The 27621-nt window shown below is 39.8% G+C and overlaps 1 protein-coding gene across 6 annotated transcripts; it reads left to right on the top strand.

Moving 5' to 3' along the window:
* The first annotated feature begins 68 nt into the window (after positions 1-68).
* tcf3a (transcription factor 3a) lies at positions 69-27394 on the top strand. Of its 6 annotated transcripts, XM_044367029.1 has the most exons (21): positions 71-501; positions 596-637; positions 5094-5190; positions 5578-5644; positions 12935-13008; positions 13539-13614; positions 14317-14357; positions 14519-14654; positions 15056-15105; positions 16535-16634; positions 17033-17169; positions 17288-17438; positions 17561-17619; positions 17777-17855; positions 19777-19853; positions 20001-20174; positions 20298-20409; positions 20547-20679; positions 22206-22444; positions 24583-24729; positions 24869-27394. In XM_044367029.1, exons 3-20 carry the CDS (start codon positions 5137-5139, stop codon positions 24720-24722), a joined length of 1899 nt encoding a protein of 632 aa, XP_044222964.1. In that variant the 5' UTR covers positions 71-501; positions 596-637; positions 5094-5136; the 3' UTR covers positions 24723-24729; positions 24869-27394. The 6 variants fall into 6 exon arrangements, with proteins under 6 accessions (XP_044222966.1, XP_044222965.1, XP_044222968.1 ...); XM_044367031.1 differs by lacking the exon at positions 5094-5190 and having other exon boundaries at positions 69-501; XM_044367030.1 differs by lacking the exon at positions 22206-22444 and adding an exon at positions 23929-24164 and having other exon boundaries at positions 69-637.
* The last annotated feature ends 227 nt before the right edge of the window (positions 27395-27621 follow it).

Below are 27621 nucleotides of genomic sequence, written 5' to 3'. Positions count from 1 at the left end.
TTCCACTTGTCAATCAAATGTTCGTCGTATCCAATTGGTCCTCCCTCCGATATTATCATTCCATCTTCAACTGGGCTAGTCTGTTGGGCTTTCCGCTGTCCTCATCCGCTACTCGACATAGATCCCCGCGATTTGGCACTCCGATCATTTTGTTTCCCGTTTGCAGACACGAAGCAGTGACATTTTGCGGTATTTAAGAAAACCCTCGCATCAGCACAGAAGCCGTCGAAACCCGCTTCGTTCGGTTTCTTCGTTTTAGTTGAAATTGGACACCGCTGATGTTTCAGCGTCCATGTCCACCCGTAGGCTGTGCGCGGCGGAGTAATACTTCATTGGAACCGACAATGTGGAGGCTGTTAAAATGTCTACTTGGAAAATGAAATTGTTGCAATTTCAACAACGTTAGGGCAACGGAGTAAGACAAGAGTTATGGTTCGTGTTAGAGACGTATTTTCGGTTTCGTGACGAAGACAGCAGCGAGACGAGGCGGGCGCTGGAGAGGTTCATATTGTCTTTCCTCATCTTCATCAAGCCCACAGACCGGACCACGGGGGGAAGGATCCTATACCTAACTTTGTTTTTCTCTCTACTCCAGCCATTCATTTCTCTGTGTTTGATGCTACAATATTCAATCCAGGTAAATGTTTGGATAAATACACACTCATAACAAGCTTGTGCATGTTAAAGAGAAGTTGTCTGTCACGTTGTAAGCGGAGTAATAGTCAAGTTTTTAAGCGCATCGTTCAAGTTGTATTGAGTGCCACCGCCGGGAAAAGCGGGGTCTTGGATTTTCGTCCCTTCGGCCCGAGCGAGCTTGCGGTGTTATTACGGAGTATTTGGAGCTCATGTGTGGTGGAAAAGACTTCTTTGTTCACTTCAATGGGCTCTAACGTTACAGCACATTAGCATATTACCAGACTGACTTAGCTCCCCCTCGGGATACTGCTGTCTGTAGTACTAGTACGTAGGTTTTTTCAAGAAACAAGTGCGTTAACGTTAGCTAAAAAAAAACGTTAACACAGACAGACGTTTGGTTTTAGAATATTAACGGTTACGGCTAAATTTGCAACGTCTTCCACCTGTTCTCCACATTTTACAGTTTTCCTAACGTAGCATGTTCACTTTAACCATAAGTATAATTACACCATAAAATTATGCAGTTTTCTTTCTGTTTAAAAGTATTTCTTGGGGGTATTATTTTCTACCCCCCTCCTCCTCTACATTTTTCAACAACCCACCACCACAACAACACTAACAAGCATCAAGAATGCAGCTAAAGCCTTTTTTATTTCTCCATCCTGCACTATATAAACTCGTCTGTAGCCAGCTATGTAAAACAAAAATCGACTTGTATTCCTGTATTTGTCATGTTTTGACCACTCAGCTGAAACTTTGGTGGACCCGAGTCTTTGTGTTCATCAGTGGGGTGTCTCGACGTAAGGGGGCAGGCAACAGGTTTTTTTTTTTTTTTTTGGTCCTTTTAAACGTCCCGCAGGATTTTAACCTTTCACATGAGCCATGAAAACACGGACTGCTGATAACAGACAGACTCATTTTAAGAAGGGTGTGAGATGTTGTATGGCTATGCCTTCCTTTAAACTTTTCTCCATATGGGCAGGCCAAATGTGGGGGTGCTCAAGACAAGCGTATGCAACTTCCATTTGTTAGGAGGGGCTAAACACTTAATCCCCCATTTTGACCTCAGCTCAATGAGGGACAGAAATCGCTAGATTAGCTAGGGTCAAAATATTTAGGCTTGTTCTAGGTAATAACACATTACTTAACTCTATTTGTGTCATTATTACCCGTTGTATCACTGTTTGGATTGTTTTTGAGCTAAGTGGTTGCTTCCTTTGCCTTTTTTAAAAATCGTTTTGTGATGTATTATTTGTTTCTTTGTCGTGATTTTACTTGACTATCAAAAACGTAATGATAGTACATGCAATATGGGGTATCACCGGTAAAATAATTAACATAATGTGATGGATAATACTTTTGTAATTGCCAAGAATAGTCTGACAGTAACTGAAACTAATTTGTTTTACCTGGTGGTTTCTACTGTGTTATTTTAGACTTCAAGTGAATTTCAGTCATAGCCTGAGGTGCTTGTTTTACTTTTTGTTATTTTGGTATTGGATGCATTTCCTGTCCTTACTGAACTAACTGCTTACAACAAAACCAAGCAATGGACAAAATAACAGAAACATTTGGAGTAGCTCATAATAATCAGCTTTTGTTGAGACTGTCAAAGGTGGATGATCTTTCTTTTTTTTTAGGTCTGGATTGTTTTGCTATTGACCTTCTGTGAGCGTTGCTGCTATGCACACACTGTTTTCCTTTGCCAGTGTAGTTTTCCATTGTTTCTTTTTTTTTTTTTTTACATTATATAATTATGCTAGCTTAGCACCAGCAATTCAGAGAATGGCTACTTATAATATTCATATCAAGTTGAATACCTACCAGCATTATGTATCAACTTTAGTAGATGTCATCCAGGCCACAAAATTAGCACGACCAGTCTGGTAAAATGTGCAAGTGGCAGGTAGATTTACTTCACTCACCAGCCACAAAATAATGGTAATGTATTGAGTGGCAAAATTTGAACATTCACTAGCCGTTTTGCACCCTGATGTCACAAACACAACCTACAAGACACTTGATTGTATATTTGCTTGCTTGCTTTAATCAACACCTCTGACTGACACCAAACAAAATTATAAATTATGATTTCCCTCAGCTGGTATTTACTGTAGTGCTAGTTAGAGCTACAGTGATAAATTGATTAGTTGATCGGAAGGAAATTAATGGGCAACGATTCTGAAAATCTGTTAATTGTTTCAGTGATTTTTCAAACAAGAATGCCAAATATTCTCAGGTTTCAGCCTCTCAAATGTGAGGATTTGCTGAAGATTTGCTGCTTTTCTATGTCATACGTATATGACAGTAAACTGTATATCTTTTGGTTTTTGCCTGTTAGTCAAGTAAATTGAAAACTGTGGGCTTAGAGAAATTGTAAATAACTTTTTTCACTATTTTTTCTTTTACATTGAATGGACTAGAAATTGTTTATTGAAAAAATAATCAGCAGATTAATTGATAATGAAAATAATTGTACGGTGCAGCCACAGTGCTATTGTATTACTCTGCAAGTTTCAGTTTAGAAGAGCTGTTAGGACAGGTTGCTTTTTGAGGTAGAGGAAGCAGCCTGAGCTCAGGAGCTGACTAATGGTGCAGATACACAGGCGCCGGCAAGGACGCATGTGGACGCACCGGACCAAATCACCCACACTTGGCATGTGGATGACGTGGTGGTTGACGTACTGAGAGTTGGGCGGTGCTTGGTTTTTGGCTCGTCCGTTTTCAACATGGCAGCTGGGTCACAAACTTTCTCATATTGCAGCTAAAATATGTTTCTGGAAACATTTGAGGCGAGAAATGGGCAATACAGTAACAGCATCTTGATTCATATTTGATCGGCACTGCCTAGTTTGATCTGAGTTTCATGAGCTGGGTGCATTGCACTGGACTGACTCATTTGCATAAAGTTGAGGTCGAGTCGTGATTATGCAAATTCAGATATGGCAATTGGTCCGTCAGCTCGCCGTGCCGTATCTATCATGCACTGCGCGGCCAGATCTCTTGCTCTCCATAGAAAATGAAGGGGATCCATCGACTTTACATCCGTCAACAGACCCAGTGTGTCTGCACTTTAACAGCGAGTGCAGTGTGGCCTGTGGCTGAACCATGGTCACCCATATTGGATGTGGGCTACCGGGGAAACTCTTAGAAATGGCTGGAGTTTTCATTACTTAGTCAATAAACTGATGGTCTCAGGCAAGGATGTGCTTCTTGAATAGTAATTCTCTCCTATGAGGTAGCCATCAGTTATTCAGACTAGAAAGAAGACCTGGGCCTGCATAACACTCTAGGAAAAGTTGACTGAGTGGTTTGGTAGGTTATGTATGTTGGCCTCCCCATCACGTCGTTTTATTATCTTTTCTCACAGCCATGTTGAGCAAGATTATTGATTTTGAATCATCGTCTACTTGAATGATCATCTATTGTGTAGAGCTGGCAGATGTCAATATTATATTGACATTTTGATGCAAGTCTAGATATTGTCATGGATTGTGTTTACCATAATATTTCTTGGTCTGAAAGATAATTTTAATTATTTATTATTTTCATAATTTTTGGCAATCATCCCTATTGATTATTACAACATTTTACTTAACAGCTGTATTGTTGTGATAATGGTACAAGAGAGGCAAGAAGAGGCAAATACATGAGCACTTAAATTTTCAGTTGAAGTATATTATCTAAACTTCTTATTTGAAAGTGAAAAGTAAGGCACTTGTAATGTATTTTGTACCTGCTTGTCTAAACACAGTAGTTGAAGTTTGAATCATGAATCAGTTCTGCAACATACAGTAGGTGTTTAATGTCGGTAGTTTTGGCAATAATCTTAATGCTGGCTTTCATTTTAATTTGAAGTGAAAATGACTTGGATGAAATGTTTAGTGGTTTAGATTACGTGTTAAACTGGACTTGTTTGTGATTGCTTGTGTGGTTGTTGGTCACACGTCGATTTTGTTGCAAAGCAATGTGTGGTGGTCTTGTTTGATCTTTATCTCACCAGTTAAGCAGGTGACTAAAATGTGGTCATAACCAACAGGAATGATGAACAAAACAATGGAAACAACTTTTTAAATTAATAAGATCATTTTCCTTTTTAAAGGCTGCATAACTGTTCAGTGATGGCATTGCATGTACCTTTACTGGGCTGCACCAGCTTAGTGAAATAAACAATAACCTGTTTGGTTGTCATAATCATCATGCAAGTCATGATTTTTTTTTTCTTAGATAGCGTATGACCCTATCTTGGTTTTGATTAGATATTTCAGAAATCACCCATGATCATATCCAAAATATTGGCACATTATTGGAATTGTGGTATTGAAAAACAGTGATATTTGATTTTGTGAATAAATATATATAGTTCTATTTTGTGCTTTTGCTGGTCAGAATAGTCTTACAAATCAATCTTACAAATGGGTAAAATATACTCATGTTCTCCTTACCTCTGCCTGTAGCCGCTTGCTGAGACTGAAAGGGCCAAGTGAACAGCAGCAGAGAATGGCTGCAGTGGGAACAGACAAGGAGCTCAGCGACTTGCTGGATTTTAGCGCGGTAAGATTTTTCTGAAGATTGCTTGATTTTGTCGAGTTTGCATCCATCCAACATTTTAACTTTCATAAGAAATATTGAATGAAGTTGTCAAATAGGTTGAAATTTGAATGAATATGATGGCATCCAGGGACTGGTCAGTTGGTCAGGGTTTGAAGGATTGTAGCGCGTATTTCATACACTTTTTCTTTTAAAAAGACTATTGTTGTGCCACTTTAATTTCAGTACTAAGTAAAAGCTGGAATGCCTGGATTGCTTTATGTTCATTGTAGCTCTTGGCTTAACAGTGTAGGGTATAGAATAGGATATTTGAATTATCCCCTAATCATCATTTCAGTGTCTTACATTGACTTGCAGTGGTTTGTTTACAGTTAATTCCTTTCATTTCAGATGTTTGAGCCTCCAGTTTCAAACGGCAAGAATCGGCCGACTACTCTTGCCAGCAGTCAGTTTTCAGGTAAGACAAAAATAAACCTTTTTTATTGCCGTTTCCATGGTCCCTTTGGCTTTAGTGACTGTCATGTAGCAATTTCTTTTCTTTTCTTCTGTCTTTTATTATTTCTTAATTTCTTTGAGTTTCTTTTTCTGCCTGGAATGCCCTTGTGATTAAAAAAAAATAGCTTTATTCTTGTGGACTGGATTCTCTTTTTAAAAATGAAACACCAATAAAACACCATTACGATGAAATAAAGGGTTTACCTTCTTTCTCTCACTTGAACCTACTGTTGAACTGGCTTTTATTGCTTTGTAATGCTCCGCGGTATGTGTCCTGACAGTAAAACATAGTAGTGACGGGTGTCTTGCAGTCACACTACTACTAGTGGTGTTTTGAATAGTAATAGAAAAGGAAATTGTTCCCCACTCTCATGAATTGCTTTCCAGATCCCAGATTACATATGGATCCTCAGGAAAGATTTCCAGGTTATTTTATGTTATGCAGATCAAGCGTCATCCCCTCTACACTTCCTCATCCATGCTTTGCAGGTGTCCCTTCCCTCACCTTCTCAGCTGTTGCCATTCAATCACTGAGCACAAAGGCAGAGGGTGGGGGTTGATGGGAACAGCCCAATTAATCTTCCTTGCTTACTCTGTGAAAAAGTGTATTCCCTCGTCCTGCAATCTCGCACCCTACTTTTCCTCTCCGCATAACTCATTTTCAAATAGAGCCATTATCCATCCTCGTCATCAACTTTACCAGCCCAACCCTCATAGTCAGTTTTAAGACACGCATGCAGCTTACTATAAACAGACAGCCTCAGGGAGACTTTCTCTTTGGCATTTCTGGGCGCTTCTTCTGTATTGCTGTCATGTGTAAGAAGTGGTGAACTTCAGCTCTGTTTCTACTGTGGCAGATCCACTTGCCCTACATGAACCCTCCTCTGTCACCCTCGTATCTCTAGAAGTGCAGTAGGTCTTTCGGCTGGCAATAGAAATGAAACAGGATATTGAAGCTAAGATGAAAGACAAAGCAAGCGGTGACTGGGCGGGGTATAGGGGGCTCTATTTCTTCTATTCACTTGAGGGCCACTTACATTTGCTTTTGTGACGGTGAGATGCATGCTTATAAAAGACACACATAGATGTTATCAATCCAACGGCTGCTCGTGGCATTGTCCCTAGACTTAAAATTTACGCTCCACCCAAAATCTGTCCTTTGAATATCACATACTCTACCTCTGTAGAGTTGAAAGTTGGTGGTAAAAATGTTGCATGTAGCTTCTACACAGAGAACAAACACTGTGGTCAGCTTGAATTCACGTCATTTGGATCCCTGCAGTGACTGTTTTCACAGCAGGAAAAAAAAGTTCACATCGTCCTTAGAACAGCACTCCTGCATCTTGTAGCTGAGCATATAGATGCACAGTGGAGAAATGAAATATGATACAGGAGTGGTATGAGAAGTTTTGTTGGACATAGGATTTTTTTTTCTCCTTTTCCTTCTCTTATCATCAGAATCCATTATAACTGACAGGATTTCAAGTTTACCTCAGTGGAAATCAGAGGGTTAGTGTATGATACTCTTTAATATTTTGGGTGTAGTATCACCTTAAAGGAATAGATCAACATTTTGAGAAATACACTTATTTGAGTTGTTTTTGAGATTTAAATGGCGCACAAAATTAACACCAGCCACCAGCTAAATGCTGGTTAAATATGCAAGTGGCAGGTAGATTTGCTTCACTCACCAGCCAAAAAAAACAATGGTAATCTATTGAGTGAGTGGTAAAATTTAAATATTCACTAGCCATTTGGGGGTTGGACAAAAAAGTTAATTTTGCACCCTGGATTTAAATGAGAAGCTCGATGCCACTGATGTCTGCATTAACTATGAAGCAAGAGCCAGTAGACGATCAGCTTAGCTTATCATAAGGACTAAAGGCAGCTGAAATGGCTAGTCTAGCTCTCTCAAAGTTTAAAAAACACACCAACCAACACCTCTAAAATTCTCTAAATAACAAGTTTTATCTCACTATTTTAATCTGTAAACAATCAGAAATGTAAAAACTACAAAAACTACTATTTCTTAGTGAACAACAGCCAGGCGCAATGACTTCCTGGAGTCTCGGCGTCACACAGTTAGGTTATGGTACAGACCCCTACTAAAACCTGTGCCTGTGAACCGTATCTTCAAACTGGTGTTGTAAGCAGAGACGCTGCACCGAAGTGCTGGGAAGATGGATACACTTTTGTTCATCATGAAATAGTTAAAGCATGTAGAGCAATAACGATTAGGCAATTAATAGATTAGTTGTCGACTATTAAATTAATCACCAACTATCTTGATAATCAATTAATTGTTTGAGATAATTTTTTTTTGTGTTGTGGACTGTTATCAATCGACAGATTGATAATGAAAAGAATCGTTAGTTGCAGGCCTAAAAGCATGTAACCCACACTAAACAACAAATAATAATAATAATTTAACATGTCTTTTTGTGTACGGATCTTCTCATTTCGCTTTCAGAAAGAAAACAAGACTATTTCAGAAAGAAAGGTCAGAGCAGTACTGTTGGATACAGGCAGCATCAAAGAAAGATTTCAGAGGCAAACTGCGCCTTAGTGTACCATTCATGTCTGTCTATTTGTAGTTAAGTTGGTAGTTTATCTCTTTATTCAACACTGTGCTATCATATTAGTATCAAAGAATGTGACTTAGTCAAACTATATTTCTACTCTCTGTGGAGCAGCTGCCACGTGTTTTCTTCATAGAGTCAGTACGATGCCTTTTTTTCCCAGTATGGTTAAGGTTTTGGGTATGTGGAGGTTTAACATGTGTGGCTACGGGGAGCCTCCCTCTTAGAGCCTTCAGTGAGGATTATATCTCTGCTCTGGTCTCATGTGCTTGGTAAATTTGTCAGATCCCTTTGACTAGTCGGTTAAAGTAATTTCCAGTGCACTTTCATTTTTTGGTCACTGGAAACCGAGAATCCTGAAATGTATTTTTAAACATTGGTATGAGCTGAAATGCAGAAGGGGAGGTGATCCAAATTTGCATGAAATGTTCCATTTTTCAAACACAGATGTGTAAATGAAACAGAGACTTAAGGATGTAAAAGTCACAAGTGAATGTGCTGTTTATATTTGGATTTTCTGGCACATAAAAGTGTATATAATTTCACACGGTGTCAGAACAAAGACGTGCAAATGTAAGATGAACTGTATATGTTAGTGGGTTAGACCACACTGCGTTGTGTTTGAGAAGTCTCCGGTGACTCACAGGTTAAAACAGCCAAGTCTGTGTTATTGTACATTGTTCAGTATTTCATTAACAGTGTTCACTCTTGAGATTTGATCTGACATCATGCTTTGTGTCTGTGTGACTCACTTTGCCAAGGGAAGGAAGAAGGTGTGTAGACAGAACGACACACTCAGTTATAGGTGCCGGGGGCAGTGTTCCTGTAAAAACGAAGACATGTCTGCAAGTTTGGTCAATGTATGTGCTGGAGTTTTGTCCATGAAGCCTATGACTCAGGCTGGCTGTCTGTTTCCAGTATCTCTTCCTGTGTAATTATAGACTAGCCATGCTTAAAGGGGCGTTGCATGCTGGGAGAAGTGCATTGGGGTAGAGAATTTGTCTGATGTTACTCACCCTTTTCTCCATTTCTCTTTTTCCATCCTGTTAGGCTGTCTGAGTAGTGAACTACTCATGTTTATCTCATGGTTTTAGCACTTCTCACGACCTTAATGAAAATCTTTCGTAGAAATAACACAGAATTATATGTAATTTTGTCATTTGAAACAACAGGATTAATTGTATTTGAAAGTGTGATTTTGATCGAAATGTCATTCTGACCTGAAAACTAGATCTGCTGCATTTGACTCAGCAGTGTGATATGTTTTATCAAACCAGGTCAGAGGCACATATTAAAAAGACAAATATATATGTGTGTGTGTGTGTGCAATGTGTGAAAGAGACTGAAGAGGTGAAAGAAGAAATTAGTCACAATCAAGGAGACCCTGCTGGAGATAGTAAGAAAGAGGAAATCCAATCACAGTTCTGACAAACATGTGCTCATACTGAAAAAAAAGGGTCCCATTCTGTGATCTGTTTTAAGATTCTTTGTAAGCAGTGTTTTTCCATAGTTGCAGCATCGGAGATTGTTGGTATATTTTTACCCAACCACCTGAAATGAAAGCTTAAAATACACTGATGAAGCTATCAAGGCCACGAAGACTAGCATTAAATCTCTGCTGCCTGATCATCAAACTATTTCTATTTCCAGTACATAACTATATGCAACAAGCTCTCATAAGCACAAGGAAATTATAGAGGCAGTCACCTGAACATCGAATGTATAGCCAAGGAGAGCTATGGAAACTTACAGTATATGAATCTGGTGCCTAGAGACTACTTCCTGAAGGATCACACAGATGAGTCTCTAGCATAGGAACGTATAGAAGGTGTTACATGTTGCAATTTTTAGAGGAAAAAATCAGGCAAGTATATTTTTTTTCAAGTGAAGAATGTTGTTAAAATATACAGAGCAACCTGGATAAATAAAACATGTCATTTTGACATATGGGGTGGATACTTAACAATCAGTTACCTGTTTCAGTCTGGCTACTATCTATTCAACTGAAAGTGTCCTCTCCTCCATTCACTGAATGCACCTGAGCAGCAGCTAATGCCTCTCCAACAGTTGTTTGTTTTGTGGAAGTCACCAAAGCTGTCTTAAAGATACCAAACCTTGTGATATAGTTAAGTGGTTTCAAAGATGTCCCACTGAAATTGGAGCATATGTACCTGTCAGCAGCTCCCATCACTGTGGTGGCATCTTATGTGTGAACTGGCATTATAACACTGTAGTGTAGTATATGTAAAGTATTATGTGTTCTGATAGCTTTTGTTTGGCTTTTGCAAAAAAAAATATATCCAAGAGATCCAGTTGAACTTGAAATGTTGAAATAGAGTCAGCAAAACGCTAGACATCTAAAAACTCAAACCTGTCAACTTCCTAGCTTTAATAGATGCCTAAACGTGTTTTAACCTGGAAATCACCTCAACCACGCTTACAAAACTGTGCTGTTATCACATGCTCTAACAGTGGCAAACCAAATACTTCTGTACATTCACAAAATACACTGAGGGGCCAGAAAGATACTTTTATGTAATCTTTAATTGGACTTAATTAGTGTTGTCAGGATTCCTAGCAACAGTTCTGAAAACAGCAGAAATTTCCAATAACTTGAAGAGAGTCTTTTCAGTTTTTTCCTTCATCTGCTTATCATCCAATCAGTTAATTAGAAAAACTATGTGGGTTAATTTACATTAATTTACATCATTCTTTAATGCCCGTTAGTCTGTCATTTGTCCATCTTTCCCATGTAGCTTAAACATTTGTTCCATAAAATTATTCTTCCTGGTTTGAATTTTCATGAATCCTCTCATTATTTCCTTCACAACACCCACTTATTTCATGAATAACACCTGTTAACCCCACATCACCAGCCTGGAGAAAGGTATTCTTATACAAGAAGGTTTACAGAGCTAGTTTTTATATACCCTTCTGTTGTGGAATAGATGGTGACATTTCACACTTCTTTTTCTGCTGCCTTACAATCCTCAGTCGTCCTAAAGAGGAGAAAAATACCACATGTTCATGTCTCGCTAATTAGCTTTTGAGTATTTTTTTTTTTCAGACAGTTCTGATATGCTACATGCTTCTGATTACATGGTAACAATAATGAAATGTGGCCACTTTATTACAATTGCCCCAAAAATAAAAGTTCTCTTTTCTATGAGCTTAAATTCTATCTGACACTGCAACTCATTTATTTCAATTTAGCACTTAATGGACTAGTGTGTTGGATTAAGTGGCATCTACCGGTGAGGTTGCAGATTGCAGCCAACTGAATACCCCTCGTGCTCACACCTCCCTTTCAAGTGTGTAGGAGAATCTGTGGTGGCAGCGAAACTCACGAAAAATGCAAAAGGTCTTCTCTAGAGCCACTGTTTGGTTTGTCTGTTCTGGGCCACTGTAGAAATATGGCAGTGCAACATGGCGGCCTCTGTGGATGTGGACCCACTCCCTATGTAATATAAAGGGCTCATTCTAATGCAACGAAAACACAACAGTTCTTATTTTCAGGTGATTATACACTAATTAAAATATACTTATGAATATTATATTCCACTTCTACCAATAGATCCCCCTAAATCTTACACAGTGGTCCTTTTAATAGATGAGTATATAATAGATTACAGTTTATAATGAGCTTTTTCTCTCCGGTCAATTTTCTTTGTCTAAAGAGTTACTTGTAATCCACATCCCAACAACACTGAATTGGAACATTTTTCTTGTCTCGAGCTTTGGTTCTGACGACCTACAACGCAAACGAATGGTTCATGCTTTTCCTTTATTGTCTTTGATTGACGTGGAGAGTGACAGTCAGCCATAGAGAGGGGACAAGACATTGTCTCCTTCATCTCTTATTCCGCTGGTGTCGTGTGTATAGATCACAGTTGTCACGGCAATCTAGCAGCTCTCAGCGCTGTGGACCCATCATTCTGTTCTACTGCTGATCCTGTCATGATTCTAGCCCGCCTCTACCCCCCTCCCTTCTCTCCTCTCCGCTTTTTAATTAGACAACAAAACAAAAATATGAATATTCATTGAGCTTAGCTTCATTAATATGCACAATTATGCAAATCAGTACGCAATTAAGCTTCAGCTTTCCCCCAGAGATGCTGTGTTGCAGTACTAGAGGAGATTGAGAGAAAGGGGACGGGCAGGAATTTCTGCTTCACCAATCTTTAAAATCACTCCTTTCAAACACGTTCACCTCTCTGAAAGCTGGAGTGCTCCGGCCAGGGATAACATGTGTCAGCTATGTAAGATTGAGACTTTGCGTCAGTGTTAAGGCAAAGGTGTAGGCCAAATGTGTGAAAATAGATGGGCTATGAATGACTGTTGCCATGGGAAAATGTAAAGGAGCAGAGTGGGAGAATGAAGAATGTCGAGGATGATTCTGGGAGCCTCATACTGGGTGTTAATTATTCAAACTTCCTACAGCTCATATCCACGCTATGTGACAGCGCTGTCACTATGCTGTCTGTGTGAGCTGTGAAGTGAAGCTCTTCAATGGAGGTTACTTTCAGCTGCTTGAACAACCTGTATCAAAGCAGATCAACTTCATCATTCTCAGAAGTTAGACTTAGTTTCGCAAAGCAAAGACTTGAATCCCTGTTCAAAGTCTGTCTGTAATTTGGTGGTTAATAGGCCTAACCTACTTCTTTGTCTTCCAGGTATAGATGAGAGGAGTGGGTCCGGTTCCTGGGGGCCAGGAGAACAGAACAGTCCATCTTTCAGCCAGGGAAGGGTACGGCTCATCTTCACTTATTACATTGAAGCTGGACATGTAGATATCATGCTATTTGGCTTTCGTACCTCACTGAAACACTGCCTAGGTTTGGGTGATTATGTAATTTATACCCCTTTCACAACATATCTAATATATGAGATGGAATGATGAAGTGTTAAACACCATTTATACAGCAGCCTATAGGTCATATTAAGTTTTCACTGCTCACATATGGCCTGGTCCCACACCCGCAGTTTCAAGACCAGGCTCAGATTGTAGTAGTTTGCTAAAAATCAAGTTGCATCACACACATGAGGAAACATTTTACAGATGATCTACTCTCTAAACTCACTCTGAAAGATAAAAATGCATCACACATAATACAATATTCTTAAGATGGTAGCAAAACCTGTGTTGATTCATTCACATGAACACACATCACTTTTTTTTTTTTTCTTGTATAGTTGCTTTTGTGTAAAAAAGTGGAATTGACCTTGGGTTTTAGATAGTTATTTTTGTCACTAAAGCCTCTGATGTCTTCCCTCCAGGGTTATGGAGAAGAAGGTATTTACAGTGAGCAAGAGGGCATTGCCTCTGCCCCCACATTTGGATCAGGGATTGTTGGTAAGAGAGTTTAAATTATAACTTATATATACTTATAACTTATCTGTTTAAGCATTGACATAATAACTGTTACATAGTCTTCATTTGAAAACAGAGAGTCAGGAGAATTTTGACCCTGTAATGCTCACTTAAATGGAGAAAATGGTTGTTGAAATACACAAGTTTAATAAAGGGATGGCATGACTGAACCAAAACAATGAATTGATTGTTTGTTAGAGAGAGCAGGTTATACACTAATGCACCACTTTAGGGCAAACCATATTCATGCTTATGTAGCGATGGATGAAGGGAGCAGGGTAATCAGGGACGTTGTGGAGGAGGGGTTTGTTTGTGTGTTGCAGTTTGTGTGTTCAGTGTGGGAGTGGGAGGGGGAGGGGGAGGGGGAGGGGGGAGGTGTAAAGGGCACCCATGCACAAACAAGGCTCTCCCTCGGGATTACGGTGGCCTAAAGCTCCCCTCTGTTTAACTGTCAGGGGAGGGGAGAGAGGTTGGGCACAATTGCCCCTGAACCATTTAGAATGGGCCAATTTGTTGTTGTTTTTGCTGTCCAGAGCCATAAATACCACACATCATATACACTCACACAACAGATGGGAGGCACCCAAATGGAGAGAGGGGTATGGCCAGATTGTGATTTTATATTGACATTAAAGCCCAATTTTCACGATCATGGCCTGATTTTATATTCTTTTCTCCTAACAGGGAAGGCTGAGCGAGGACCGTACTCCTCATTTGCAGCACAGGTAAATCACCTAGAAAGGCATAAACCCTTCTCTCCTCATGCTGTTTTTGAGAAATTATGTCCCTCCATAGATTTTCTTTTACCAGTCTCACTTTGAATTTACCTCCTTAATTGCATCCTTTTGCATTACTTAGCTTGTATTTTCTTTCACACCATCTATAGCCGGGCTTTATGCCCAGTGACATACCCATGCCCAGTCCCAACGCCCTTTCCCCGTCTGGCCTGAAGTCCAACTCCCAGTTTTATTCCTCCTATGAGGGGAGCAACACTCGCAGGCGACCCTCCCAGGACCCCATTGGTAAGATTTTAAGGGACTGTTTCAAGGACGGTACTTAATGCATAAGATAATCTGTTGTCACGGACTTTTTTTTTTTTTTCTGATGTATATTTAAGTCAGTGTGTATTATCACTTCTCCTGCTGAGGTTTGTAAAAGTATCTCACTTCTGCTTAGTTAGAGAAAGTGAAATCACTGTGAGATCTCAATTTGGGAAGTCACTGAAAAACATCAAATTAGAATACCTTTTGATCAGGCATTAATGAGTAGTCATGAAACAGATGGATAGATTGCTTCAGAAGGAAGGGGGGGTGCATAAATGAATTCCTTTATTGATGATTGTATAGTTTGGAAAAAGTTAAGACCCCAGTGTGTTTTTAATCTATTTCACTCTTTCTGTGACCTTCTGTTTCCCTCCCATCAGAATCACAGCCAAAAAAGATCAGGAAGGTGCCCCCCGGTCTGCCCTCCTCCGTGAGTACTCACATCCAGAAATGCTACAGCCCTGAACTATATCTCAGCCTTTGCAGTCGGTCCATGGGAGCCCATGTTTTCAGATTACGCCCCTTTTCACATTCCATTTGGTATCTCAAGCCTCTCCTTGGCTTGCAAAGCAGTGGAATAGCTGCAATACAGGACATCCAGCTCCTACAGCTGTGTATCTGCACCACCGATGTTAAAAAAAAAAAAAAAAAACGGGGGGGGGGGAAGCCACTCATTCATCCAGTCTCATTTGCAGCATGTATTTATAGTGTGTTGTATTTGCCGGCCCTTTACTTTATGGCCACATTTCTTCGTCTCTGCCAAGTATTCTCGTTAGATCACTGAAGGGAATTCATACTGGGGTTTGATGGTTCTTACTCCACCTCATTTTTTCCCTCCCACTCTCGCTCTCTGGGCACCCTATTTCCTCCTCTTCTCTGTTTCTTCCTTTCTCCCCCCCCTCCTCCTCCTCTCTAACCCCATATCCCCTCCCGCCGCCTTCCTCTCCTCCCCCCGCCACCACGAACAACAGCCCTCCCCTTTCTCTCTCCCTCCCCCATCCCTCTATCCCAGCTGCCAGTGGAGTTGGCTGCCATCCAGGATTCGGCAGATGGTTCAGTAATTAGGAGTGCATCTCTCCGTTCCCTCTTCTCCTCTCCCCTCTTTTTCCTCTCCTTTTTCTCTCAGTTTAATCAAATTACAGAAGAAAACTTAAGTCCATTTGGATTTGAGCTTTTCAGGCACAGTTTGATACTTGATTTTCTTCTAGAATAGTCTTGATTGAGAAGGATGTGGCAGCTCAGAGAATTGGTTCCTTTATGACCATTATAACGTGCACAATATCCAACTGCATCTCCCATTCTGTGGTCACATTTCACTGTGTTTAAAGAGTGTGAGCTATGTATCTGTAAACCATTCTCAGCATGTTTCTGTTTAACAGGATAATATGTAAAAGCCTTTCTGAGATGGTAGGCAAAGCCTAGTAAAATGACTGACTCTGCACATTCAATACATAATGCTCAGTGCTCCAGTTTGCAGAAATGTTGCAACAAACAGTTGATTGAATTAAGTAGTAAAACCAGATAGTAAAAATAGATGCTTACTTAGGAAGGAACACATACTTTAAGATCTGTGTTTGATCATGCATTGAATGTAGTTCACTTATTTTTTGAAGTTTCTCAACAATGAAAACTTAGTAAGTTCCAGGAAGTATTTTGAAAGAAAAATTGATTTGTGGTCACCAGCCTAGCTTAGCACGGGGAACTTTCTTATGAGTAAAAAGAAAATATATAGATACTACGTGTCATTCATGCAACAAGTTAGGTACATTTTTTACCTACTTTACAATTACACAATGATTTGTCTGTTTTAGTGAAGTTTTCAAGCAGTGAGCTGAAAAGTTTCATTTTTTTCTGTATAGGTTTATGCATCAGCCTCAGGAGAGGATTTTAACAGGGACAATGCTGGCTACCCAGCTTCTAAGGCAGGAAACGTCTACCCACCACCATTCTACATGCAAGGTCAGTCGAAACGAGAGTTGGCCTCAAAACTTCCATTTGTTCATTGTGTTGAGTTGTTTCAGTCTGACGAAGACACTGGAAATGTTTGCTTATGGCTCAATGTATCACACGCCTACATTGAAAATAATGCCCTGTAATGTTCTTTTACTGCCAGTATGGTTTTGAAATTAGTTCCCCATAATATCCTTCTGGAAGTCGGGATGAATCTAGGTGCTGTAGCCGTATGCCAGTGAACACCCTGTGGTGCTTTGGTGCTGAATGGTGCATCACGGTTGAATGAAGTCATCACAGTAATGTGACATGTCTCATATGTGGCCTTCATTGTCTTTTCATCTCCTGTGGCTGGTTATCCCTCACCCTTCTTGCTTCCCCCTCCTACGCTGGATGCCCCCTGACAGAAGGCCTCCACCCGCCCTCCGATCCGTGGGGCTCTGCCGGGTCGATGGTTCAGCCTGGTTATTCTGCCATGCCAGGCAACACCCCCCATCTGAGCCAGCATGGTCCCTTCACTGCCATCAACCCGCAAGACAGACTGGTGAGCTCTGCCTTCACACTTTTCTCCCTATGAGATCTTTGACACTCTTTGACCAATGCATCTTTGAGGGCGTCTGTCTGGTTGTGCATTTAAATCGTTGGGTGTCTTTGCTTCCAAGAAACGGCAGCCACTGCCCCTGTCTCCTCAAAGTTACCCCCTGCATGGCAGCGAGGTGAACGGGGCTCATCCTGCTGGTTTCCACTCTGGCTCCAGCAGCTTCGGAGTCCCTAGCCACACACCCCCTATTGCTGGCACTGACACCGTTATGGGTAAACCCTTTTGAAATGTGCACTTTTCCTTGTGAAAAGTGCTCTTGCAATACCTTCACATAGCAGAATTGTCACAGAGCGCAGTTTTTGACTGAAATGCTTTTTCTCTCCCCCTCATCAAGCTAATCGGGGAGCAGTACCTGGAAGTTCAGGTGATGAGATCGGCAAAGCCCTGGCATCTGTAAGTTAAGCAAAAATGTATAATTAAAAGCAATTATTCTTAAAATTCTCTCACACAAGACTGTAAATGTTTTATATTACAAAGATTCTGTAGTGTAATAAATGTAAGGACATAGGTTGCCTTTCATCAAATTGAAAACAGAAACCTCTGTGTACAGATCTATCCTTCAGACCCAAACAGTAACGGCTACTCTCCGTCCCCATCTACTCCCTCTGGTTCTCCTCAGGCTGTATCAGGTGAGTGAAACACTCTAGTCATTTTTTCCAGAGGCCTCAAGGTCAGTTAGCTGTTTTGTTTGTTCAACATTGGTCATTTCCTGTTGTGTAAGGGGACGATAAAAATCTTGAAAAAAATGAATTGTTTTCAATCTGACCTGGTTCATAGGGACAATGTAGTGCCATCTATTGGGACAAAAGTGGAAGTAAAATATTTCTTGATTGATTCTTGATTGTTGTGTATTTAGCAATTTTTACTGTCGCTTGTGTCATTTCTATCACAGTCTGTTCAACTGTCTTGTATTGAATTTGTCATGCATTCAGCCGGACTGGGTCTGGAATACTGTCAATTACCAATTTAAGTTAGCTAACAAGCCGCATGGAAGTCATAGAAAACTTAGACAAAAATTGTGTGTAAGGCAGGTAATCAGCTACATGCAAAATGTTTCCACAGCATTAAATAAGAGCACCATTGATTACCATAGTTTAGGACCATTCCTGCTAAATCTGAGTGGTTCAAGAAATTGAAATAACCCTGATTTTTTTTTTTCCCCCCCCACCCGTGTCAGTGAGTTCAGCCTGACCTCTTTCTTGTGCTGGCACTTTACCAGCATAGTGTAGAGAAAGGTTTGGCATGCAAGACGACCTTGGTATTTAGGTAATCTAATTTAGCAATAATTTTGCTGTAAGAAATATCTCTCCGTATTGCTGCAATCAGTACAAAGTTTTTGGGGATAATAGCACAGAAAATGATAATCTGTAAGTAGAGCTGCAACAATTAGTCAATTGATTAGTTGCCAACTATTAAATTAATCGGCTATTATTTTGATCAAATAATCGTTTTGAGTCATTTTTCTTTCTTTTGTCTTCTATAACAGTGAACTGAATATCTTTTGGTTATGGACTGTTGGTCAGGACAAAAGTAGACATTTGAAGATGTCACCTGGGGCTTTAGGAAACAGTGATCTACGTTTTTCACCATTTTCTCGCATTTTATGGACCAAACAACTAATCAGTTAATCAAGAAAATAATTGACAGATTAATCAATAATGAATATAATCATTAGTTGCAGTCCTATTTGTAATTGTAAGTCAGGGTATGAGTACCCCATTCACAACCTTCACGTGATATTTCAGACACACACACCATCCAAATATAGCTTATGAGAGAGGAAGGGAAAATACAGTAAAAAAGACCAAAAAAAGGTGGGGTCACTTCCCTATTTGTCTCTACATATAGTCCGTGAGTGAGCTCATCACACGCTTACTACATCAAATATTACTGCTGGCACAAGATGACAGGAAAAAAGGATGATAATGAAAAATGTAAAATAAGGAAATACCTTACTTTGACAATATGCATTTGATTCTTACTTTTGCCAAAGTAAGGGATACAAATTTTGTATTTTATAGCTACAGTATCTACATGTTTAACATTTGTTTCATATCCCCATCACATTTTAAAAATGTACAATCAAAAACACATTTTCATTGTGTGTTTCATGGTCCTAATGGTTAACACATAATAAGAGCATAATGTTTAGAAACAATAATGGTTGCCATAAAACAGCAAAACATGGGCAGTCTTTGATTGAGCATATATTATATATAACATTTGACCAAAATTAGTTACAAAATACTACTTTATGAGACAGTGAAGGAGGACCATTACTCATCTGGAAGGCCCAAGCTCAAGGCCTAGTTGCATTAGTCATCTACACTGTAGTGTTGGTGAGTACGACATGAAAAGCTGACCATCTCTCCAACTGACCCAGCACTCAGGTCTCCCTGTGAACTGGGGGGCAAGTCCATTTGGATAAATGCGTATCAACAAAAATCCACTGCTGAGTGTGGGGCATTACTTTAGATACATTTATGTAATATAATCTTATAATGAGGGCAAATGTATCTGAATAAACCGTGTGGTCTCCGTATTTTCCAGGCCCTGCATCCCAGTGGACTCGGTCCTCTGGCCAGGCCACACCTTCACCTAACTTTCAAGGTGGAATTCAATCCATGGTGAGTCAATCAACATGAGTTACTTCTTTTTGTGTTAGAGATGCTCAAAGATTTCTCAGGCATATTGTATAAGTAAATTATGTCAGTTACAATCGCTCTTTCCTCATCTTCTCGTTTCACACTGTTGTTGTTCCTCCACCTCTGCAGTCTAATAAACTGGAGGATCGTCTGGACGAAGCCATCAATGTTCTTCAGCGTCACGCCAGCGGGCAAGGAGGGCCAGGACTGGCTGAAATGCACAGTCTGCTCTCGTCTGGTTTAGGGTTACCTCCGGCCTTCAGCAGTGCAGCACTTGGGCTTGCCAGTCGTCTGCCTGGACTGGTGAGATTTATGAATAGTAACATTGAAAAAATATCCACCAAATTAAGTTACTTCTATATCTTGATACAGCATTACAAACATTTAACAAGATAATTGAAACTCTGTTAAATTGTTGTCTTTAAGCTGTCCAGTCACCATGAGGACTCTGTTGGTCTGCCCTCTAGTGGAGGACTTTTGCATGGTCACCATGGCTCCACATCTGTCCAGCCAGGCTCTCAGCCTGAAGGTTTTACCAGTGAGATTTTCTGTCCTTACTCCTCTATTTATTTCTCATCTCAGAAAGAGACCATCAAGTAATATTTTTTGGCTCTGTTCTTGTCTAATTTAATATCAGTGCTCAGTACCTTTTTTGTTTTTGAATCCCCTGTGCAGGCCTGCCTGGCAGCCTAAATCGTTCCAGTGGCGGTGATATCAAACGAGAGGACAAGGAAGAGGACGAAAACTGCTCTATTACTGACAAGTCAGAGGATGAGAACAAAGACACGAATGCCCACCTTCGATCAAGGTGTCTAAAACCATTTGTTTAACATATCTTTTATTCTCAGTTAGTAATGTAATCCAGCAGTGGTTTGAATATTGTCAGGAAATTATTTTTAAACTTGTCTAGATGTCGTTATTATTCATTTATTTTTCATGGGCACTGATCAAACTATACACACACAGTCAAGTTACCTCATTAATGCTGTCTTTTGCTTGATGGTTATGCACCTCAAAAATGCTGTTGTGCACTCATAACTATAATATGTTATTTCTGACATGGAAGAAGAGACTTACCAGTTACAAACTTTTTCTTGTAATAGCTTCCACATATCATCACATTACGCTGAGTAAGAACTTTTCATTTGAGACACACACCTTTATTGTCTGAGAAGAAATGCCATTGGCTTTATTGAACAAAAAACCCTAAACATAGCGGTCACATTACTATAGGTCACAGAGAGACCAACTTGAGCTGTATTGGAAGCATAAGTAACATAAGCTATTTCAATTTAAGTTAATTTTATTTACATGCCAAGATTTAAACTGAACCAGCAGATGGAAATACAGATCGTTCCCCAGTTGAGCCTCACTTCTTATCATGTGTTTGAAAAGCACAAGTAGATGTTTTTAGACACTCAGCTTACACATACAGTATATCTCATTATCTCTCACATAGTAACTTATACTTGCATATTAGAAAAGCTTCATTCAAGTTCACTGGCAAAGTTCAATTCCAGTGCTTGCATTATTCAAATGTCTAAAATGGACCTCAAATTAATTGTTAAAAGATTAATTAGCTGATAAATTGGATACCTCAATAGTTTGAGTGTAGTATTATTTCTTAAAAGTGGAGATGGAGGATTAAAGATGATTCATTTTGATGTTTAATGCAGTAGAATCCACTCTGAAGACAAGTCATTATTTAGCAAAAAGGTTCTTTTTATAAAACTTATAAGGATGTCAGCTTCAAAAAAGTGTCTTTTATAACGCTGACATCCTTACAGATATAACAAGGTAATGAACCAACTATGCCCTAATCTTGTAAGTGAGAGTACAGTAGGTTGGGAGGAAATCTTGTTTATGAGATGAATTAAAGTTTGAAGTTTTAATAAAATCAACAAGAAATGGGAAGATACTTTTCCCTTTTTAGGAGCTTAACTTAATCTACATTTCAACCTCAGAAACTTAGTTGAGTTTTGGCTTGAGGGCTGTGCTGTAGTTCAGAAACTGCATCTCAAATGAAGCTGTTACTTTTTAATCCTTTATCAGTTTCATTTACTGCATTTTCATTGTTCTTCAGATGTGGGGCAAACGCTAACATTAATGTTTAAAGGGGTTCCATTGTTCCTGGTACTATGTGGTCAAAAAGAGACAATTTGCTAGATATTCATGTCATTCAGTTACTCTGAAGTTTAATCCCTTTTAATGAGGTGTTGACATTATTAGGAAAATTTAGAGTATTTTACCATAATTGGGACATATGTAAATCAAAGTGAACTGTACACATACTGTTGTTTCATCCCTCCTCATCTGCCATTGGCTCTTCACTAGTCTGGATGATAAGGATGACGATGAAGATCTGCCAGTGGAGATGAAGGCTGGGCGGGAGAAAGTGCGGAGGTTGGCAAACAACGCCCGCGAACGGCTCCGTGTGCGGGACATCAACGAGGCTTTTAAGGAGCTGGGCCGCATGTGTCAGCTCCATCTGAGCTATGAGAAACCGCAGACCAAATTGAACGTACTGCAACAGGCCGTTAACGTTATACTCAACCTGGAGCAGCAAGTTCGAGGTCAGTGGGTGTCCAGGGAGGAAGGAAACGGAGGGAAAGGTCCTCTTTACAAAATAAAACTCCCACATGGCTTCACTTCCTCAGATCCTGACGTGTCCTGTTATTCATATTGATTCGCTAAATCCTTTTAGATGTGAAGAATAATCTTGTTACTCCAGTTATGCTGTTTAGCAAATTATCCCTGCTTAATGCCAGTTAATTTAAGCATTTTACATTTTGAAGTCCACTCTAGAAAAGTGAGGACAAGGGATAAGGAAATGAAGCTGTGTGGCTGTTTTTTTTTTTTAAGACATGCCCATTCTCCAGTTCATCTTATAAGGTTTTCGTCCTCTGGTAACACATACTGGACTGCGATTTGTTCTGATGCAGCATGTGTTGCCTTGTCCTACAATTGGCTCTCTGTTTCCACTGTGAAAGTGCTTACATGTCTCTCCTCCTCACCCTTTGACTGGATTAACACGTCTTTTTGTGTATTCATTTGCTTTCTCCGCTATTGCCTCATTTTGCTTTTCTTTAACTGCGGAGTCATTTTAAGTTATTTGAGCTTCATAGACTTGAAATTACCTTTTTGATTTTTCTTTCAGCTTCTCTCTCTGAGCAGGCTGTCTGTTGTATTAACCTGGCTTCAGCTTTGTTGCAGTGTCTGCTGCATGTCCTTAACCCATTACTTTTCCCGCCCTGTTTTCAAGGCACACATTTCCATTTTTCCATTCACTCCCCCGTCCTCTTTTCATTTTCCTTTTTACAGATGCCAACAGTGACCTACTCTTCGTCATATTCAGATAAATACATCTCCTACTGCTGATGTATTTAACATGACGCCCTCAGTCTCTGCCCTTGGCTTTACCTCTGTGGCCTTTTCTATGTGCTGTACTCGGCAGAGGGTGTCGCTTCCTCTCTCCCTTTCTCTCTCCCTCCTCATAACTTCTCTCATTCTGCTGGACAGTCACCATATCCCCTCGACTTCCATCCTGGACCCCAACGACCAAAAAAAAAAAAAAAAAAAGGGTTGGTTAGACTTGAGGACAGATTAATAAGACCTGGTTGCGCAGGTTGTATCTTGATTCAGTCTTGGCTTGAAATCCGCGTTGAGTTTGATCAGTCCACAACATTTCAAGTTTGATTGATTGAAGTGTCTGCTAGAATTTGTTCTTACAAAGGCTTCCTATTCATTATCTACATACTATAGATTGAAGAAAGACATATCCGCCTGTCCGCGCTCTCTCCTGCAACACAGCCCCACTCCACTGGGATCTTCCTTCAGCAATTCCACTGATCTTGTTCTGGGTTAAGAGCTTTAAGTTGGCATTATACTATAAAATATGTGCCAGTAACAGCACAAGAATCCTTAGGAGGAAAAATATAAATAAAGCCAGTATGACTGCATCTTTAATGAAACGTCAGCGTAGGTTCAGCGAGGGTTGTGATTTTGGGTTTGTTAACCAGCCCCTCCAACCCCTCCCCCCTTCTCCTCCTGGCTGCAGCGTTGTCACGGTGACTGATGAGAACCTAACTGCTGAGGAGAAGGAGCAGAGGGAGCGTGAGCGCCGCCTAGCTAACAACGCTAGGGAGAGGGTGCGTGTGCGCGACATAAACGAAGCCTTCAGAGAGCTGGGCAGGATGGTTCAGGTTCATCTGCAGAGCGACAAGGCCCAGACCAAGCTTGTCATCTTGCAGCAGGCTGTCCAGGTCATACTGGGCCTGGAGAAGCAGGTGCGAGGTAGGTCAGTCAAATACAGCAAGGCCACAGAGACAACCAACCATCTCTTATCATAGCTGCAAACAGCCACCAGAACTCTTAAGAAAATCTCTTCTTAAGGTTTGTTGTCACCAACTGTGTAACATCAACTTTTTCTTTCTCTTTGCTATTTGCTGTACTAATTGAAAAAGGAGGAGAAAGGGAGAATATTTGAGGAAGGATATCCCGGCTTTTCTGCCATACACCTGCAATTCCCATCCTACTATTCACTTTCCTATCCTGCTCTTCCCTTTTTCTCTTATACCCCCTGTGCATTATTGACCTTTTTGTATGTTCAGAACTCTGCTTTCATGTCTTTAAAGATTTCTTTAAGCAAACATGATGAGAAAACTCTTGACATTGTTTTTTTTTAATCCATACATATGTTATTTTTTCAAAGAGCGTAATTTGAACCCAAAGGCTGCCTGCCTCAAGAGAAGAGAGGAGGAGAAAGTGTCGGGTGTGGACCCCCAGATGCACCTGAGTGGGGGTCACCCGGGTCTAGGAGGTGATGGACACAACCCCGTGAGCCATATGTAATTCTCAGGTCAGTCCTCAGTAGAATTTGTGATGTTTGCAAGTTAACTTTGGACAAAATAGCTTGTTTTAATATGTTATTATAGGCTAAGTTTGTGTAGAAGTCATTGTGTAGAGGTATTAATTTATTTTTCTGCTTTCTCTTTCAGTTCCTGTTTTATTGTACAGCCCTTAGAACACGTGGCCTTAATCTATCATTGTCATGCATCTCAGTGTGTGTTAATCAACTTTTGGAAAGCACACACCTCATTACTGACAAAGGAGGTGGCCACATTCCTGACGATGAATACAAGAGTAACAAGCACACTGATACAAAAGATTTCTGAATCTTTACATGGCATCACTTTGAACCGAGGACGCTGGTTTGGAGACAGCTGCAATTGGACATAAGGACGTTCTTATGATCATGTTTTTGTAAGACATTTTTTAAAAAGTTGCTTTACACGTTGGGAGCAAAACTTTGTTTGGATCAAATAAAACTTGCGGATCAATTGCTCATGTGAGCAAAGTTAGGATTTGTATTATTGGATAATGATTTGGCATTCCCATCTGAAAAGGAGGTCTTACATTCTTCACAGGTAAAGAAAGACACCCAGGTTTGATCGACACGTGTCTGAAACAGGCCTAATGCATAGTGTTAGGTAAGATAAAAAATGGCCGTCATTATTATCCTCTTTAGTGATGACTGAATGACATCCAGCCATGCGAGCAGCATTTGAAAGACTGACCGGGCAATCAGAGAGCTGACTCCTCTTTTTGATATGCTGTTAATTCTGGGTGTATTTTATAATTTTCTTACTTTGGATGAAAAGGTAACACAGTCAGTTTTCTTTTTCTTTTTAACTGTGGATCCCTGAGTCTTGTCTCTATAAGTCCTGTACATCTGTTATTGTCACTGCCATGCAAGTGGAATGGAAAAGACTGCCGGAGGGAGACCCACCACTGACACAATTACGAGCACTCATTACAAATGCAGGATCCACAATGATGTTGAATCAAATCTGCACACGGACAACCCCGACCATCCCTCTGCGAGGCTGTTGTTGGACTCGAGTACACAGGCGTCAAAGTCAGTTGCTCTCAGCCTCAGTTACATGTTCAATACAAACACTCTGACTCAGATAGAGCCAGTGTCACATCAGCCTGCCCCCGTCAAACCTCAAGACACTGTTACAGCACGGTGAGCTTACTTAACGTCATTGTGGTAAAATACATTTTGCTAGAAGACGGAGTATTGAGAAGGATCATGAGTGTTAATGCTACTCAATTGCCTTTGACTGACTTGTTTTGGTTGTTCAGAATTTGGTGTTTTGTTTATTTTTTTCCCTTTTGAACAATTGCAAAGCCTGTTGTAAGGATCTTCCTTTTGTAGAATTGATTTGTCATTGTTTTTTATTTTATTTTTTACCTTGTAAGATAGTTGTATGAGTTAGTTTTTTTTCCATTTGGAATGCTCTTTCTTTTTTCGTTTACATTGTTTAAATGTAAGACAACTCTCAATTTAGATTCCAGGAACAAAGTGAGGTGTTTTCTGTTGTGCCAGGTGCTTGGAAATGTTAGAAATGACAAACTGCCTGGCTGTAACATCACATGTTGTGATATTGCCCTTTTTTAAAAAACAAAAAAAACAAAAGAAAAACAAAAAAAACAATACCTGTTTCAACACAAACTTGTCAGGCCAGTTGTAATTGGATTGTTCTGGTGTTTGCTTCAGTTTTTCTTATAATGAAACAATATTCTTTCTTCGGTGCACCCCCCTCTCTTTCTCCCCAATACCTGCTCTCTGATGAGCTTATTGATTAGTTTGAGGTCGGGGTAGAAGGGGCGGTCTGCACAATCCGCAACATAATTCAGTTTCATTATGATATAAAGCATAAAATGAATCAAAAAGGGTGGCCTTAGTCATTTTCCTGACTTTGGGAGTTTTGATAATGGTTACTCACCAGTGCCTGAATACTTCTCTGCTACATGGTGGATGATGTTGCATTTGAGGATTTATAGGTTGTACCTTTTTATAATACAGACGTATAAACAAATATATACTTCAGTAACATCTGACAGTGTCTCAAAACATCTGGATGAAGAATTACACTCATTGACTGCTTCAGTGTGTTATTACATGTAAGCTGACTAATAACCTGGTCTACAACTTTGACACTGAAAACTACTTAAAACTTTTTTTTATTTACTGATTTTTTTTTTTTTAAATATATTTTTGTCCTTGACTGGCATGTGCATTGATATGTATGTACAGCTGTATGATATGTCCTTATCAGCTGATAAGTAACAGTATTTGGTTTACCTTGCCCCATGGACAAGCCCCAAACATTATTTTCTTTGTCAGTTATCTTTCGGCAAAAAAAAACGTGGTCTTGGTGTGATATAGAAAATCACTACTAAAGACTTTTATTTCTTTACATGAAAGATATGTCTACAGTATCCAAGTATGAAAACATGCACCGGATTTTCTTTGTCAGCAGATGCTTTCTTTCCTCCATAACAAACGATGTGCTACAGATCTCACTGTCTTCACTCATGTTTGGGGACAATATCTATGTAGGCTATGTCCTCAAAGTGCCTCCAGTTTCCTATTTTTTATATATAAAGTAGATATTGAGAACTGTTGTGTATATAACAGTAATGTAGCAATAAATGTGCCATTTTTAATAACAAAATTCACCTTTATCTGTCTTTTTTTTTAACTCAAATGTGAAGAAGGTAAAACACATTATTACATTTTCTTTTCTGCAATGCAAATTGATGGAAGAGAAACAACTCAATATACCTGTATTTTTGTGAAATATAGCTGTAATTTGCCCCTGAACAACTGGAAAGACCAAGCAGGTGGAGATGATTTCATGGACAAACCAACAATATGGCTTTTTCAAGAGCTTTTGTTTAT

This window comes from Thunnus albacares, chromosome 12 (genome assembly GCF_914725855.1).
Source record: "Thunnus albacares chromosome 12, fThuAlb1.1, whole genome shotgun sequence".
Lineage (NCBI taxonomy): Eukaryota > Metazoa > Chordata > Actinopteri > Scombriformes > Scombridae > Thunnus > Thunnus albacares.
The sequence above is the reverse complement of the archived record's forward strand: the minus strand, read 5'-3'. Positions and strand labels throughout refer to the sequence as shown.